We start from the raw sequence: 16561 nt of genomic DNA, 5'->3' as shown, positions 1-16561 counted from the left end.
TCTGTCCTTAGTCCCAGTTGCTGAAGTATAGCTCATTAGAGAGGCACTGGACTAGCTCAGCTTGCTGACTTCATCCCCTCTCACCTTGCTTTCTCTCACCATTCATTGAAAATAAACACGTAAGAATTAAGGACTGAAAAAAAAAAAGAAAAAAAAACTATCAATCAAGTGAGTAACACCAACGAGACTCCCTGACACCTGGGGTCTCTATGCCCAAGAACAATCAACCAGGCTGCATTTGTGATGCAATCACTGGTCCAGAAAGGAGAAGCAACACACAACCAAATGAGGTTAAGGCCTAGAACAAACAAGACAAATCAGTCACTTCTGATTGAGACAGCATGCAGACACTGACAGCCACAACAGGGCAGTGCAATCCAGCCTGAAGACCAAGCAGCAGACAAGGTTCAGTGGCGCACCCTCTGCAACACAACTGTCCCACTGCTTCCATGATGCCCAAGCAGAAGCGGTTCTAGTGGAGCGTTCCCCAGAACAGATTCTGAGCCAGCATCTCAGGGACTTTCATCTTTCTCCAGATCTGGAGAGCACAAAGCCTTCATAACGAAGCTCCCACATCCTTCAGAAAGAAAGAAAAAAAAAAAAATCCAAAAATTCCCACCAGCCACTGTCCCACAAAACCTGTAACTAACCAGTATCATTATTCAGTGCGTAATCCTTATTCTTATTACTTTTTCCACAGGTTCTCTTGGTGCTTTCAGCAAAAAGTGGAAACAGCTGTAACCATGCATTAGGGCATCAACATGTTGATTCAAAAATGACTGTCCTGTTAGCTGTTGGAAAGTACGACACACAGTAATTCAATTTTACCTGAGAATACTTTGTGACTGTAGGAAAACATAAAAATTACTACTACTGCAGAAGATGGCTTTCCACTGCTTGTAACTTTTCTAGGCTTTACTCTTTTCAGTTAAAATCCTCTACTGTGTGTGTTTAGCCTAGAATTTAGTATCACTTTAAACAACTCAACCAGAAAACAGAGAAACCAGTCTCTTCCCAAATTAGAGAATCGCTTGTAACTCTTTCACTAGCGACTCTAGTAAACTTATTCTCTCACTAGAAGATGGCTTTGCTATTCTGAAACAAAACAAAAAAGGCGCTACATTTCAAAATCACTACACTTACAAAACAAAGAAATTTCTAAGTCATTCCTTTGTGTGACTTGCATTCTTTCCATGTTGACCAGCTTGTACAACTACTGCACAAGCCCAGGAGCAAAGACCAAGTAGAATGGCCTAAGGAGTAGTTGTCCCCTTCAGTTCCAGAAAGGTGGGGCCAGGGACTGTGATGGAGACTTGTTTTGCCGGAGTAACAGAGCCTGTTGAGATCAGCATTTTACAGAAGTGGACCCGGACTGCTTCTTCTAACACATTTCTTGCAAGACCTGGTATCTAAAGATCTTAATTTTTTTTGTTTAACACAATGTCTTTCAGCTTATTTCTCATACTTGGTTATGCCCTCCCACTGTTCTGGTAGATACTGTTCCTTCCCTTGTTTGCAATAATTCTTCAAATACTGAAACACTGAACGAGTTTGTGTATTAACAAAAGTTGTATTTCCTAATAGCACATAACGGTCAAGGAAAACCACAGGAGCAATAAGTGTCTTAAAAACAGCTTGTGTTTGCTGTCTATCTAAAGAAATACTAATTCAGTGAATCAGAACCACTTCAAAACATCACAGCTGCTGACAGCCAAAACACTCTTTGATTTCCATGGGAAAGTTTGGTGTTCAGGAATGGAGAATGATCAGAGCTATAATAGGAAGATGGGATAAAAAGTACACACTAAGATCATAGCACTGTATTTCCCATGTTACACACTATATGTTCCCATGTCAAGTAGTTACTTGAGGATAAACCAAGTAACCAAATTAAAGTTATATGTGGAAAACAGCTAGAGAACTAGACAAAATTACTAACTGAATGCATATTTACATTTTTAAGTGAATATGAACAGCAGTAAAAGGAAGAAAAAAAAAAAAAACAAAAACCAACCTGAAGCAAAACAGTGCTAAGTATAACTTCGCTTAGCCCATGCTGTTCTGTCATTATATTTACATACTGGCTACCACTCCAAGTTTTAGAGAAGTTTGGAAAGAAACAATCTTTCTCTCAGCACCGATAGCTACTATATTGCACTGTGAATTATAGTACAACAGAACCAAGCACAATAACTGTCATTTTAGGCAGACATACGAAAACTTGAAGATGGATCTTGGAATTATATTCATATACTGCCATCCCACTAATTTTCTCTAAAGAAAGAAATTAAAATCTCAGAAAGGCACGTAAGAATAATTATTAACAAGACACTTCAACACATAATAGAATCAAGGCTCTCCTTTACCTAACCACTAGCACAATTCAACAGGAATAAAAATCCATGCAGTTTGAGACATCATTCCGGAAAAATCTTTAACATATCTCAGCATGTAAATGAATTCTTCTCCTCTTTTGCTTAAGGTTGACAAAGGCCAGATCCCTTACACTGTAAAGAATTGATGCTGATGACACCGCAGCAACCATAATAGGTCACAGGATGCAAGCAGGCTGCAGCTACAATGTGAGACGGAGCTGCAACTCACTTACCACTATTAACAGTTAATTTGAGCAATTTTACATTTCAAATACATCCACTGAAGGAATAATAGAATAACTTAAAGACTGCCATTTATATCAGAAGGGCTATGCTTTATTTTACAATTTTTAAAAAGAGTACTACCAAGTACACATAATGACAATTATCCTGTCTTACTTAAGATACTAAATAAGCTTTTATATTGTAATCGACTTGCTCAAAATAAAAACATTACCCTGTTTCAATGTAAGAGTTTTAGCAGGTTTGAAAAAGGCACCAATAAATAGATGAAATTAACACAATTCAGTCATACCTTTAGCCACAGCTTCTTTATACTTTTCTTTGGCAGAATTTACTTCTTTTATTAGTTGTCTATAGCTAGATTTTAGTTTCTCTAGTTCTGTCTTTGTGACCTTTAAGAAAACAGAAATATAAAAAGCATTAAAAATACTTATCCTCAATATATAAAAAACCTCATAGCATTGGTGAAAGAGAATTAACAGGATTTATTTTCCAAAACAGGGATGTTACCACTTTCCGCTGACTTGAGATAATCTTAATAGGATATTACATGGGGTAACAAAATCAAAATCAATAAATGCATGGAACGCAGTAAGAGGCCTGAAACAGAGATCCCCATCCACATCAGTGTGATGAAAAATATGTTTAGGAAATCCAGCTAATCATAAACACTATTCTATTTCAATGATAAGGGGGAAAAAAAGTACCAAAAAGATGCTTAATAAATCATACTAGCTGAAATAGTTCTATGCATAAGGAGGAAATCCTTTAGCACCTAAAAAAAAAATAAAGCAAGATAGAATAATATCTAAATATTACAGTTCATACAAACAGCTTAGAAACAGCAACTGCAAGAATCAATCTATGTGCGGTAAGACTTAAATGTCTAAAAAGAAAAAGAAACCAACCAAAAAAAAAAACTCAGAAAAAAAACAAAGAAGAAAACCCCCACAACCCTACAGTGGAACACAGCAGTGAAGAATCGCTTTTACAGCAGAAGCAGCTCTACTGAACATGACATTTTTGGTCAAAAAATTAAAATAAAGTTGTCCCTTCTATCCCCAGCTTTCATTCACTGCATGACAAAATCAGCACAGTTTTCAAAAATAATCACAAATCATGAACTTGCAAAAAAAAGCTAATAACAAACCAGCCACTACAATTCCAAAAAAGGCAGCACATATAGAAAAGTAAAAACTCCGAAAAAAAGAAAAATACACCCGCAATGGGAAATTGTAAGGAAGGAGAAATTAATTTAGTGGAAGTGCTACCCCCACTGAATCTGTTGAAAAGGAAGTTTGTTCTACAGAAAAAACTGTTCTTCTTGCAGCTGGCAAGAATGCGGCTGGCGTTAACAATTCTTCCTTTTTACATGAGGCAAGGCCCAGATACAACTACTTTCACCCTCAAGAACAACATCTGGAAACTTCTCCTCAAAGAGCCAACAAGGTGCTATCCACAGTTTCTATTTCTAGGCCAACTGTGCAAAGATTTAATTGAAAGGCAGGAATTTTTCTCCACATCAATCCCATATTCTCATCTCATATTACTACAAACTGTGAATTATATTCACAACTATTGTTACTATAGACTAATAGAGGTGATACAGGAAAAAATAACTTTATGACTAACTTGCATTATAAAGACACCAGAAGAAATGGACAAAAAGATGAAATTAGGAAGCAGTGAACACAATTAACGCACAAATAACAAGGAACTGCTTCTCTGGCAGAGAAGTAGAAAATAAAAGGTAGGACACTAGTATTAAGAAACCTTTGTAATAATTGCAAAATATATTTTACTGATTCTTAATCTGTATTCTTCCAACAGACAAAACCAAACCCAAAAGCACCTCTGCCCCCCAAAAACATTTAAGGAACTAAGATGGTCAAGGATTATCTTAAAAACAGTTTTTATATCAAAAAGTCTTGCCCACCTAACTAGCACAGTACTCTACTTTTTTTCCTCAAATTTCACGAAGAAAGAAAAAATATCACATATCTTAATGGGAATTGGAATAAATCTACAAGATACAAGTTTTACTACATTTGCATAAAAGACATGGTATTTCACTGTCCTTAAGAATTTTATTAAAAAGGTTCCTCATCATAGAGGTGTCCAGAATAAGAAGGGATGATAGATATGCATTTCACCTAAAGGAAAACACATTTTTTTTGCCAGCGTACCCTGAAGACATAAACTGCACAGACACTGATCTTCACAAGGTTTGGATAATGTCCTGCAAAATAATAAGTACTTTGCTTCTGTGTGTAACAAAAGCAGAAATAATACAATAGAACATAAAAAGTATTTTGAATTTCTGGGAACCATTCTGTAAGTGCTCCAGTGACACAAAACCTTTGAACAAACAACGTCAACTAACAATGAAAGAACATATGACATGTAACCAGAATGCTATTCAAATGCTTCTTAGGAAAATCAGGAAGGGGGAAAAAATAAAACCAAACAAACAACAATGCAAGCTTATTCATCAGGATGCAAAACATTTGCAACCCATAATTAATTAAAATCAGTATGTTTTGTAATTAATCATTCGGGGTGTGCTTAATATGCACTATATTTTTTTAAAAAAGACTTATTTTAACAGACAGTTTTAGTACAGATTTTATTAGAATTAAGTTATTAACAGAAAAAAAAAAAACCACATTTTGCACAGTCTCTTTTAAAAGTATACCTGAGCCTCCAGCAGTCTTCTTTCATCTAGCCTCTCTTTCTTACATTTCTTTCTTTCTTTATGCATTTCTCCAATTCGCTACATATTTAACCTCTATTATTTCTAACATATTCTACCAGTTTTTCCTCTTCTTCCATCCTAACTATTTTCAGATGCACCAATCCATAAGTGGTGTGAGTAACTATTTGGCGTGGAAATTTTATCAGATAAAACAGCCTACTGACCATGCATCAAAAAGGATGTACTTCCCATAGTCAATTCCTGGGGAAGATGCCAAGATCCTAGTTTATTATGGAAGCAGTCCTATTAGAGCCAATATATTTAACTTCATATACGTTTAGTCCTAGTTCTTCTCATAACCGGCCCAAGAATCTTTTACTCATCAGTCCATGATGTTTGTACTGTACTACTCAGTTGTTACATTTTAATTACACTACTCCAAATCTCAGATTCTCTGCTGTAAGAAAGAAGAAACACTGCTTTTCCTTCTCTCAGTATACCTTTCAGACTATCAGTCTTTTTTTTTTTGACATTTGCCATTAAACTTCCCCCAGAGCACCTGAATGAAACTGTGATTTCTGTCAGCTTTACTGACTAGATACAGTGCTTTCAACATAATCAAGACAACTGACATGTAATAGAAAAGGCCCTGGAGAGCTCCATCTGTGGCATTAATGTTTGGTTTAGACTTCATTTATATTTTAGAATAGGGACTAGAATCCTGTCCCCACCCAAAACAGTCTGGACTGTCATGAGCATTCATTAACGAAAGTTTTCAGTGCCCTGGTCCCAGGGATGTCTAGAGTGGAATGAGAACAGGAAGAGAGATGAAACAGAGGAGTGTCACAGAGAATCATCCTCTACTGGAACAAGAGCATTTCCAGTGCTGTCTGTCCATAGAAATCTACATAGAACAAAGTCTTCCATCTCTGCCTTGTCAGCTACCAGGGGAAAAAAATGTGGAGGAAATAACTAAAATTTAAACTAGGTATTCTACGTATCACAAATCACTCCTTTTAACATAGTGCATACAAAAACAGAGGAACTAAAAAAATCCACTCTCAATATATTACTTTTCAAACACACAAAACTATAATAAAGCACAATTGAATAAAATACCTTGTACATCTCTGCTTCAATTTGTTGATGAACACCTACGTAACTCTTCTTAACTTGCTGCTTATCTTTGATCATCATTGTAAGCCTATGCAAAGGCCCAGAATTAAGATCCTCTGCATGTGTCTTCATTATTTTGCTCAGCTGTTCTGTTTGTTGTACCACCAGCAACCAAGACTAAAAAAAAAAAGTCAGAACAGAAAAGCACTTACTTATTCTGGGTTATAAATAACCAAACAGTGAACATGAATTGTGGGAAAAGATGCATCACCGTTTAAAACAATTCAGTAAAAAAAGAATTTTAAACTTACCCAAATGCACTTGAGATCTTCTAAAATAAAGTTCTTCCTGCTACAGCAAAATCATGCCTCAGACTTTCTCATAAAATTATAAAAAAGCACCATGGACAAAAATACCATATTGTATGTTCACCCTTCAGCACTGCCCTACTACTTCTGAACACCAATTAATGTTTCACAGCCTTTTTTGGAATACATCCCCAACACCCCTTACAAGAACGTTCCTGTGTCCTTTGTTCTCCTGTTTCCCAGCCATGGTTACTCTGTTTAAGCTGACTTCTCTGCCCTTGTCTAAATACGTCACAGTAACACGCATTTGAGCAGTTACTGCTTAAGAGGATACCATTCATCAGCTGCTTCACATAACTGAGATCATCAGAGTCTGGCCACCAGTATCACAGCATAAGGTGCTAACAGGTTAAGACAAGCAGATCCCCTCTGTCGCAGTAACCCAGCATCTTTCTGTAGCCTTACTTTAATAACTTCCTTGGCCATTCTGTCAGTCATTCAGGACAGCTTAATGTCTGTGTGTGGCTTTGAATTTTGATTAAGAACTGTAAGGTGAACAGAGAGACTTCCAACGCACCGCAGATACAAACGCAAAATTAACGTTCAATTCAAATAAAAGCATTTGTTACCCTAAAGATCCCTGTCATGCTTTGTTGATGGGAACAGTATTAGATTCCTTAGAGATAACTCCCTGACATTTAATGTTATGCTTTATCTAAAATTCCAGAATGGCTACGTGCTGTACAATTATCAGGTTTAGAAGGCACCTAGTATGCTTTTTTTGCTGGCATTTATCTTACTCTTACTAAAGACAGAAATCCACCTTAGATCATCTAAACTTAGAAAATTAATTTCTTTGGTAGCTTTGGGGTTTCCTCACATCTCATAAATAAACATATGTACATAACACTTCCATCTCTACATGACAATGCTGCAATGCAAACTGGATTCCAGTGAAGGAAACAAAAGACAATTAACTCCTTTATATATTAAACCATCTTTAACATTTCCTTTAGCTCATAAACATCCCACCGACTGGCACAGAGCTATCCAAGACAACTTAAAGAGTGGTGTTGTAAAAGGTCAAGGCCTAAAGCTCCCCAGCTATGGCTGAAAACTGGTTCACCTCTCCATTACAGAACACTTTCCAAATGACATCAGAAGCCATATTGCAAAGTTGCATAGGATAAAAACATCATTAAACATCTGTCTGAGAGGAGTGGGTCTTGTGGTTATAGAAGAGTATAAGAGCACTCTCAGAGGTGAAAATGTAGTCAGAGTTCTCAATTTTCTTTAAGGCTGATTTATTACTGATGAGACAAGTACTGTTTCAATCAATCCTGAAAATCACAGCAAAAGCATTTTTCAACAGGACAAGTACTCCAAAGAAATATTTAGCTTACAATTCACCAAATGAACCTGAATAAGCCAGAAACATAGCAAAAACTTCCCTTTCCATTTAAAAAAAAAAATTTGCACATTTTGCTGTTCTTTACATCCTTCTTTCCATACTGAGAAAATATCAGTTAGACATGATTTCTGTGTTTTGTACAATTAAATTTTATTATGTTAAAATGGAAAAGCTAAAGTGAAAAGCTATACTTGAGAAAAGGCTTCAAAAATTGAGATTTATATGGGACAGAAAAGCAGCTGGGTGGGGACAGCAGAAAAGGCAAAGCATTTCCTTTCACAGAAGATAACCACAATCCATCAAAAGCAATAAAATATTATATTGTTTGGTTTAACAGTATTTTTTAGACATCTATGCACACAAAAGAGCTGTTGGGAAGCACTTAAAAATACTGCTTTTCTAGCATTAGCAGTTGCTGCCACTATGCCTTCCAGCAAGTTTGCTGCCTCTGCATAAAAAAAAAAAAAAAAAAAAACAGGACAGATTTTCCCAAACACCATTTCTCTCAAAGTCCTCACTCTTGCTGTACACTTAAAAAAAAAAACAACAAACAAACAAACAAAAACTACCACCAAACCCATAAAGGATTAGACAGCTTGGTATTTGGTTTTGACGCTGCATAATACCAAAAATTTAATATACAGGTATTTCAAATCTTAGGAGATGTAAGATACTAGATTTATGTCCCATAATATTTGCCTCATATTTCAATTCCATAAAATGTCAGGAAGAGAGAAAAAGTATCATGAAATAGTAAAGTCAATTAGAATGAGGTGAGTAAAGTAATCAATAATTCAGCCATTTTAACTGCCAAAACCAATAAGACAATGTGTCACTACACAACCTTAAAATCCAAGGTGACAGTGAAATTTCACAGCAAGCCCATACAACAGATCTGTCATAAGCATCTAAATATTTTTGCTTTTATATAAAGAAGTAGAGATCAGGGACAGGGCTTGAGAGAAAAATGGAACCTCCTTAAGAGAACAAATAAAGAAAAAGGGAACAAAAATAATCCTGAAAGAACAACTTGAGTACCTCTGTCTAAAACAAGATTTCACAGTGTGACACACGTGCCTCTCTTCAATCCAAAGAGAACATGGCTTAAGTCAGATCTTCGCCTTTTTAAAATTTATTTGCTCACAGGAAGTGCCCATGTCACCAACATGAACTGTCCTAGCTTACTACCTGAAGATTAAGGGTTGCTTATACCTATAATGCTAAATATTCTGATGTAATTGCTCCTTTACTGTTCTAGCCTTAATCTGCTCTAAATCACCTAAAAGAATTGCAAGACTGTTTACCTAGCACATTAGAGCAATTCTCGAGGGGCAGCAATAGCAAGAATTATTAGTCATATCACCAGTAATTTTATACAAAACTTTGAGATCCAACAGTAGAAAGCTTGAAGAAAATACCTGACTTCTGCCAACCTTAAGCTAATGACAATGCTTTTATGTTTATTCATCAAAATCATCACAATTTAAATAGCAAAGTCTGTAACAAACTGTGTGTAAGAAACATAGCTGGGTGAAAAACATTTCAAATACAACACAAAAACACACAGATGAAAAAAAAAGGTAGTATGGCAATTTACAAGACAAGAATTATCGTGGGGGAGGGAAGCAACAACAGAATTTGTTATAGACGAACACTGTGCAGTACTACTTCTGGGGCAGCTGAAGCAGACTAGCTATAGCAGCACAGCTTTCAAGTCACACACACTGCCACTTTAATCCAGTATAAATCCAGAATGCTGCACAAGGAGCAGTCACGTTCCTAATGCTATGCCATAGCTAGTATTCAAGCAACCACCCCATAAGCCAGTACATAAAAACCACTTTGTCTAAAATTTAGCTTGACCCAAAAAGGCTGTTTTCCAGCAGAGAGGAGATCAGGATTCATGCCAGACTGAAGGGACTGTGTAACTACTGTTACAGCAGAAGGGCCAAGAACTGAATAAGCCACTAAAACGGATAGTTTTCTCTAGTCAGGAAGGAATCCAAGTCAGGAGTGAAGCTTACAAACAGGTGAAATAGGGAGGTTTGCTTCATCAGTACCTTGACTGGACTTGCTCTGAATCCGAAAATTAATAATTTGGGGGAAGGACAGCCTTACCTTTATAAAAACTCAGCACAGTTATTTTAAATGGGATACAAAATAACTTCACAATTATGAGAAACATCCTGAATTAACATTTTGTTTTTACAGCACATGCTGCAGCACGAATAACAGCTGGAATGCTAGGCTTTGCCTCAGTTTCCTGGCATTTTTCTATTTCTGTCACAAATTGTATATAATATAAACAATAGTTCCTATTTAACTGTCTTAAAAGAAAAGCTTACTATAACATACTTTATTTTCAAAACACTTAAACAAAGTAGCAAGCTCAAACCAGGAACATAAAATACTGGATTTCAGAATTCAGGATTGATTCTAGTTCAATTATTACTTTCAAAGCAAGACTGGAGCTCAATTCCTGCATATTGCACTGAGGAACTAAAAGGAGCCCATTTTAAATACTTCGGCAACCTTAACTCTCAAGAAGCTGAATAAACAGGAATCCAACTCAAACTAAATCAAACAAAAATAAATCCAGCACTGTTATTTCCAAGGATATTCCAAATTCAAAATACTTCAGTCTTACCTTGGACACATTGCTGATATAATCCAATTGACAAGTGCTCTCTTTATCTACTTGATTACAAAGATTTTGTAAAGTAGAGGCATACTCCTTATCACTTTTTACTCGCATTACCATAAATTTCTTCACTGTTTCCAGCAGTCGTAGTTCCCAGTCTTGCAGTTTTAATAAAGCATCATGAGAATACTTCAGGTCACCTCCAAACCCCATTTTTTAAGGCACTATATACTGCACAGGGGAAAATACAGGTTCTTCACCACATCTGAAAGCAAAACAAGATTCATGAGAGACGCATCAAAACAAAAACTTCTATTGTGAAAAAGAGCGATTAGTAATGTCTAAACCCTGAAATAACTTAACCGTAAGATAAACCACATACATATATCTCCTCAAAATAAATCGAAAGGAGGGTTAGAGCACTGTTTCAAAAAAACATCTATGACTGGAAAAGATCTCAGGCCCAGAGCTGTCCTCCAGTTTCCATCTGCAAAACGTATCCCCCTAACTTAAAGTGGAGTTGTGAAGGAACCATAAAAACATCTAAGACAGATACTAAAGACCTACCCACATATTCATCAAATAAGTATAGCTGACAGTATCTCCACACAAGAGATGCCAACTACACTGTTCCACTCCTGGTGACCTGAAACATTTGTTTCTGATGTTTACTGTCCCAGAAGCACAGAAAAATCCAAATAAAACACCAGCTCTCAGACACTGCATCTGTGCAAAATGGATAATTAGTTATAAGTTAGTTTGCTCCTAAACACTGTGTTAGCAGGCCATTAAACTTGCAGGTTCAACCTCCCAACAATCAGAAAATATCCCAAACCAGGTTCATATGCAACCGTCCATTGCTCCCCTGGGACACACAATAGGGCAGAGTCCATAAGTTGACACAATCTTCCCCTATGGCAGTCCAGTTTTACTGTACCAAATGGACATCATTTGACAAACAGATAAGAAATGCTGCCTTATGAAACCCTACAACACACTGCAAGTCAAAGACAGCTGTTTGAGCTAGCTCTAACACACCTGCATCTGATACTAATAAACATGCAGCCACATCCTGGAAGACCTGGACCCACAGATATAAGTAATTTCCACAGACTGGCATACGTTTTGTAGTGTGGGGTGAACCCTCTTCTCTGTTTATACACCAAAAAACCTGTTCCTATACTAATCAGCTTCAACCAGGTAAGATAAACCTATATAAAATGCAATTATAACTCCGGACTGCAGTGCAGAAACAGCCTGTGTACTGCTTATTCACTAGTTCCTACACTCCAGCCAAGTCTTAGCTCTTTTGAACACAGAAGTACCAATTTCTTCATACAGTTTAAACTGTTACTTAAATTAACAGAGTGTTTTAAAAAAACAGTAACAGATTTATCTTCCTAACAGCCCACGGGGCAAAGCAGGACTAATAACCTCATTTTACACCAAGAACTGAGACACATAAACTGATGACAACATTGTGCCAGCTAATACTGGTATGTACAAGACTTAAAAAGAGACTTTTCAGAGTGCCTGGCTTTTTTAGCAGAAGGCGTTGCAAATCAGAACATAGAGCAATTTCCAAAGTAACATGACTCCCAGGATCACCCCTCTCTTTCTGCAGTTCCCTGCCTCCATTAGCTCTTCCAGTAAGTTACAGAAACAAGCCTCATCCACTACGTGTTTATTCTCAGAACACAAACCCTGCTATGTAATGAATGAAGCAAAGAACCTATAAAGAAAATAAGAATAGTGCCGTGTTACTATGCATCTACACAATACAGACAAGTCAAGTCAAGGCTGCATGAGTAACTTTCAATGTATCACAAGATTTCATATGCTCTTTAATTTGAAGCTATATATTTTTGTCTGAATTCTTGCTGATGGGTAGGAGCTCAGTCATAAAGAGAAACAGTAAATAATTCACACTGGCTGTATTTATAAAGGATGGATTATGTCATTACTAGTTGTGTTCATGATAATATTTTCACTGTTAAATTTTAAGAACAGTCTTGCAAAACCACTAATATTTTAGTAAGATAAGCAAAAGAAAAAAAATATCTTAAAGCACGTACTTATTAACATCACTGCAGCTGCACTTGTGATTTTTCAACAAGCTTTAGACTTATATCCACTTTTGTGACCAAGCTAATTTTAGCACGTTTTAGCACATTACATAAATATCCTACCACATCAGCTATGAGAAAAAGTAGTATCTTTATTGTCTTGCATTCCAGATCCAGAAGAGGTGGGAACTGAATCTCAAGATGAAGTCCAGCCTTGTGCTATGAGTAAAGTGCTGACTTGCTTGCTTTTACTCTAACCTCTGTCTTTTATTGAGAGGCAGGAAGGCAAGGGAGGGAGGAAATAGTCTCAGCATATGATATTTCAGTCTGCTTCTACTAGCTCACTGTGGAGCCATAAGATTACAAAAATCAACACAACAGAAGATCCAACAACTTCTCACTCCAGCCTGCTAAGGCTCCCTTTGCAAAGTAGTAATTAGATTTTTTCCAATTACACTACTGGATGCCTGGGTACACAGACAAAAATTGTACACATACTGGACTCTGGTCATTGTTCTAAATTATTCCATTCATGGTGACAGAAGCAGCACAGCAAATACTCATTTTGCAAAAGTGATAAAATTCTGATTTGGTAAGTCTAACAAGCATAAAGTCTCAGAGCTGAAGATTCCCAACTGTGTAAGCCAGCCTCCATATGTCTTCCTTATAAATTAAGAAAAAGTTCAATCAAGACATCTAGCAAAACTCAAATGCTCCAATATTGCAGAGGTAAAGAACTAGTGAACAAATACCCAAGAACTAGGCCACTTAACCGTCAATAAGCTAAAAACCAACACTTTTAATTTTTCAACTCGTTTAACGCTTTTTAACACTTATAAACAACTAAAACCAGTAGAGATCACACAGTCACTTACTTGAAGTGAAAACTGTAAGAATTACTGAACACATGAATAGACATGTTCTATGCAATCTGTATTTCAAACACTCTTAAAAAGCACAAGTGTATTTCAAAAAGCCAATGTTCAAAGACACAATACCTGGCACCAATACAGACAGGTATTTTTCTAAGTTTGGTATCTCCCTGCTTAGGGGACACATATGCGTTGACAGCTGCCCTGTAGGGTCAGCCCAATAAACAGAGTTTTTCAGTTGGAAGGGACCTACAATGACCACCTGGGCACAATGATCCATTTAGATCAGCACTCTGTCTCCAATCACGGCACCAGGAGATGCTGTTTAAGGACAGCGATCAAGCTGGGCTGCTATTTGTGGTGTGATGCTCCTTGTGCTTCCCCATGTTCACAGCTATTGGATTATGGGAGAAATACTAACTGTCCCATTTTTTGGCTTTACCATACAATATTACAATGCTCACACTGAACATGTAAAACAAAGACAGATTCCCACCCAGATTTTACAACCACAGACTACTGGCAAAATTAAGTAGGGCAACAAAATCTAAACCCAGAGAAGATTTATTGTGGAACCTGTAGGAGACATGGGGAGCTTGATACAAAAACATACTTTCTGCACCAATGTCGAAAAGATGAAAATATAGTGTGAGACAAACTCTGGGAAAAAAGGTCTTTCTCGAAAAACGTGTGAGACGATTTTATCTTAAAGGAAAAAAAACAGAGATGACATCACGTTTTAAAGTAGCTAGATGAAGAACTGATGACAATGAAAACATGATATGCTAAATTCATACAGAAAAAAAACTCAGGAATTGCTTACTCTTAGTGCAAAGAAATCATTCGTACTTCTGGCAGATACTCAGGAGCTTTATTTCTTTTTCCACAGATGAACAATGCTTGCATAATTTAACATGCCAGTGAAGTCTCAAACTGAATTCTAGCATGCTTTGTAAAAGTAATAAAATCCCAGTATCATCAAATAGGACAAATGACTTTCAGCTAGTTTATTGTTTTTATTTTGAAATGTGATACATATATATGTGTGTAACTATAAAAATTACTGGATATGCAAATAAGCCAGTCAATATTTGGTAAGCTTTAACAGTTAAAATATGTCTCAGAGCCAATTCCAAGAAAGTAAGACTGACTTTCTTTTTAGAGTCACTCCTAAAATAACAAACTAATCACTGACAAGAAGTAACACTGTCAATAATATGCTGTGAATGAGCAACCAGACCTTGAACAGTTCTAAATTTAAGCATAGTTACTGAAGACAGTTTATGACTTGTCTCAACCACCATCACCACAGCGGTGCAGTCTGATTCTAAACAAAGCAATGTTAAATTATGTCAGCATGACAGTGAGAAGCTTCAATGACAGTCACATAATCCTTCAATACTGTAAAACTCCCCCCAGCAAATAAAGCCAATATTCCAGCATTAGTAGTCATCCTGGATTCCAGCAACAACTGTGAAGAAAGTAGTTTTCATAGTCAAAAAACTGGTCTGAAATATGAGTCCACTCAAGGCAAAACAGGCAGCTTATTTTCAGGAAGGTTTTTCTGCAAAACATGGCTCACATACATACCTTAAAAAATTTTCTTCCAGAAATGATCCTTAGTACACTTCTCTTTAAGTCAGCAGCTACTTCTGATTTTCACTTTCTGAAATATACTTTTATTTTCTGGGGACTCTATGAAAGAAAAACAGATCAAATTTTTGTATTATTATTTCAGCATTTTAAAATACATTGCAAAACTTAAACTTAGGTAAGTTACTGTGCATTTTCAGATTATTACCAGAAGATTCTTTTTTTAAAAGAGACAGAGTTCAAAAAAAACCAAAAAAGCAGACTTCTCAAATGACGGCAAGTAGTTAGTAGTATGCTATCACTTCATATACACTATTTTGAGGGAAGAAACAATTTTGTATCTACACATGTAACCGAAGACATCATGTTTAGGTTCTTGGAATTTCTTATGGCACAGTGTATTGTAGCTAGAAAATGCAATAATTTCATTTGTTTCTGAACTTTGCCCTTGATAAAACAAAAAGTAAGCTCATTAATAAGGAAAACGAAAGCATGGAAGACCAAAATTCATGGTATGAAAGACAAACTTATTAGAGGTATTTTCACTATACTGTAAGAAAAAAAGTGGCAACATGAGAAAGGGACCAATCGAGACACAGAAATTTCTTGTATGGCTCTAGTTACTCCAATATCTAGAATAGTGAGAGGTTAGAAAGTTAAGACAATTGCAGCACTAAAATTTCAAGCTGTAACTCTGGACTGCAATCTAGCTGATGCAAACTGCAGCAGAAGGTTGGTTCTTTGAGCTTTTATATTAAGAAAAAACCATATAAAATACAAAAAATAGTAAGAAACGGACTTTGCATATAGCTTACAAGTGCAAGGTACACTGTATAAGGCACATCTGGATCAAAGTTACATGTTCCCTCACAATCTTATACCACGATGTCTCATCTGAAGTTAAATCTTCAGATGAGACATTCAATACTGGTTTAGCAACACCCTTGTGAGAAAAGACACATTAAGCAAAACTGAAAAACAGATACAGTGTGCAAAGGTAAAGAAAAGAGAACTATTTTGCAGATCTCCATTATTTTTAAAAAAAAGCACTAACAGTGGACACATTTATAAAAATCTTACGAAAGGAGAGTTTTAGTTCATATTCAAGCAGAAATTATTTAGTATTCCTTTGTGGTTACTTAGTGACTTTCTGACAAAGTGCTGCCTAATATAAATACAAAACTTCCATTCTCCATGACCAAAAATAGAAAAGACTGTAAGTGATGCTTACATTCAGTCAC

General features: G+C 36.3%; 1 protein-coding gene across 1 annotated transcript in view; it reads right to left on the bottom strand.

Annotated features, from left to right (window-relative positions):
- Window positions 1-15429, bottom strand: part of FER (fer (fps/fes related) tyrosine kinase) — a 164170-nt gene extending 148741 nt beyond the window's left edge. The window contains exons 1-4 of the mRNA XM_009880479.1: window positions 15318-15429; window positions 10796-11054; window positions 6433-6606; window positions 2911-3010 (exon numbers count right to left, since the gene is read on the bottom strand). Coding sequence (XP_009878781.1) covers window positions 2911-3010; window positions 6433-6606; window positions 10796-11002 — 481 coding nt within the window. The 5' untranslated portion in view covers window positions 11003-11054; window positions 15318-15429. The remainder of the gene's footprint in view (window positions 1-2910; window positions 3011-6432; window positions 6607-10795; window positions 11055-15317) is intronic.
- Between the last annotated feature and the right edge of the window lie 1132 nt (window positions 15430-16561).

The sequence above is a fragment of the Charadrius vociferus genome, unplaced genomic scaffold (genome assembly GCF_000708025.1).
Source record: "Charadrius vociferus isolate BGI_N301 unplaced genomic scaffold, ASM70802v2 scaffold272, whole genome shotgun sequence".
NCBI classification, from domain to species: Eukaryota; Metazoa; Chordata; class Aves; order Charadriiformes; family Charadriidae; genus Charadrius; species Charadrius vociferus.
The sequence above is the reverse complement of the archived record's forward strand: the minus strand, read 5'-3'. Positions and strand labels throughout refer to the sequence as shown.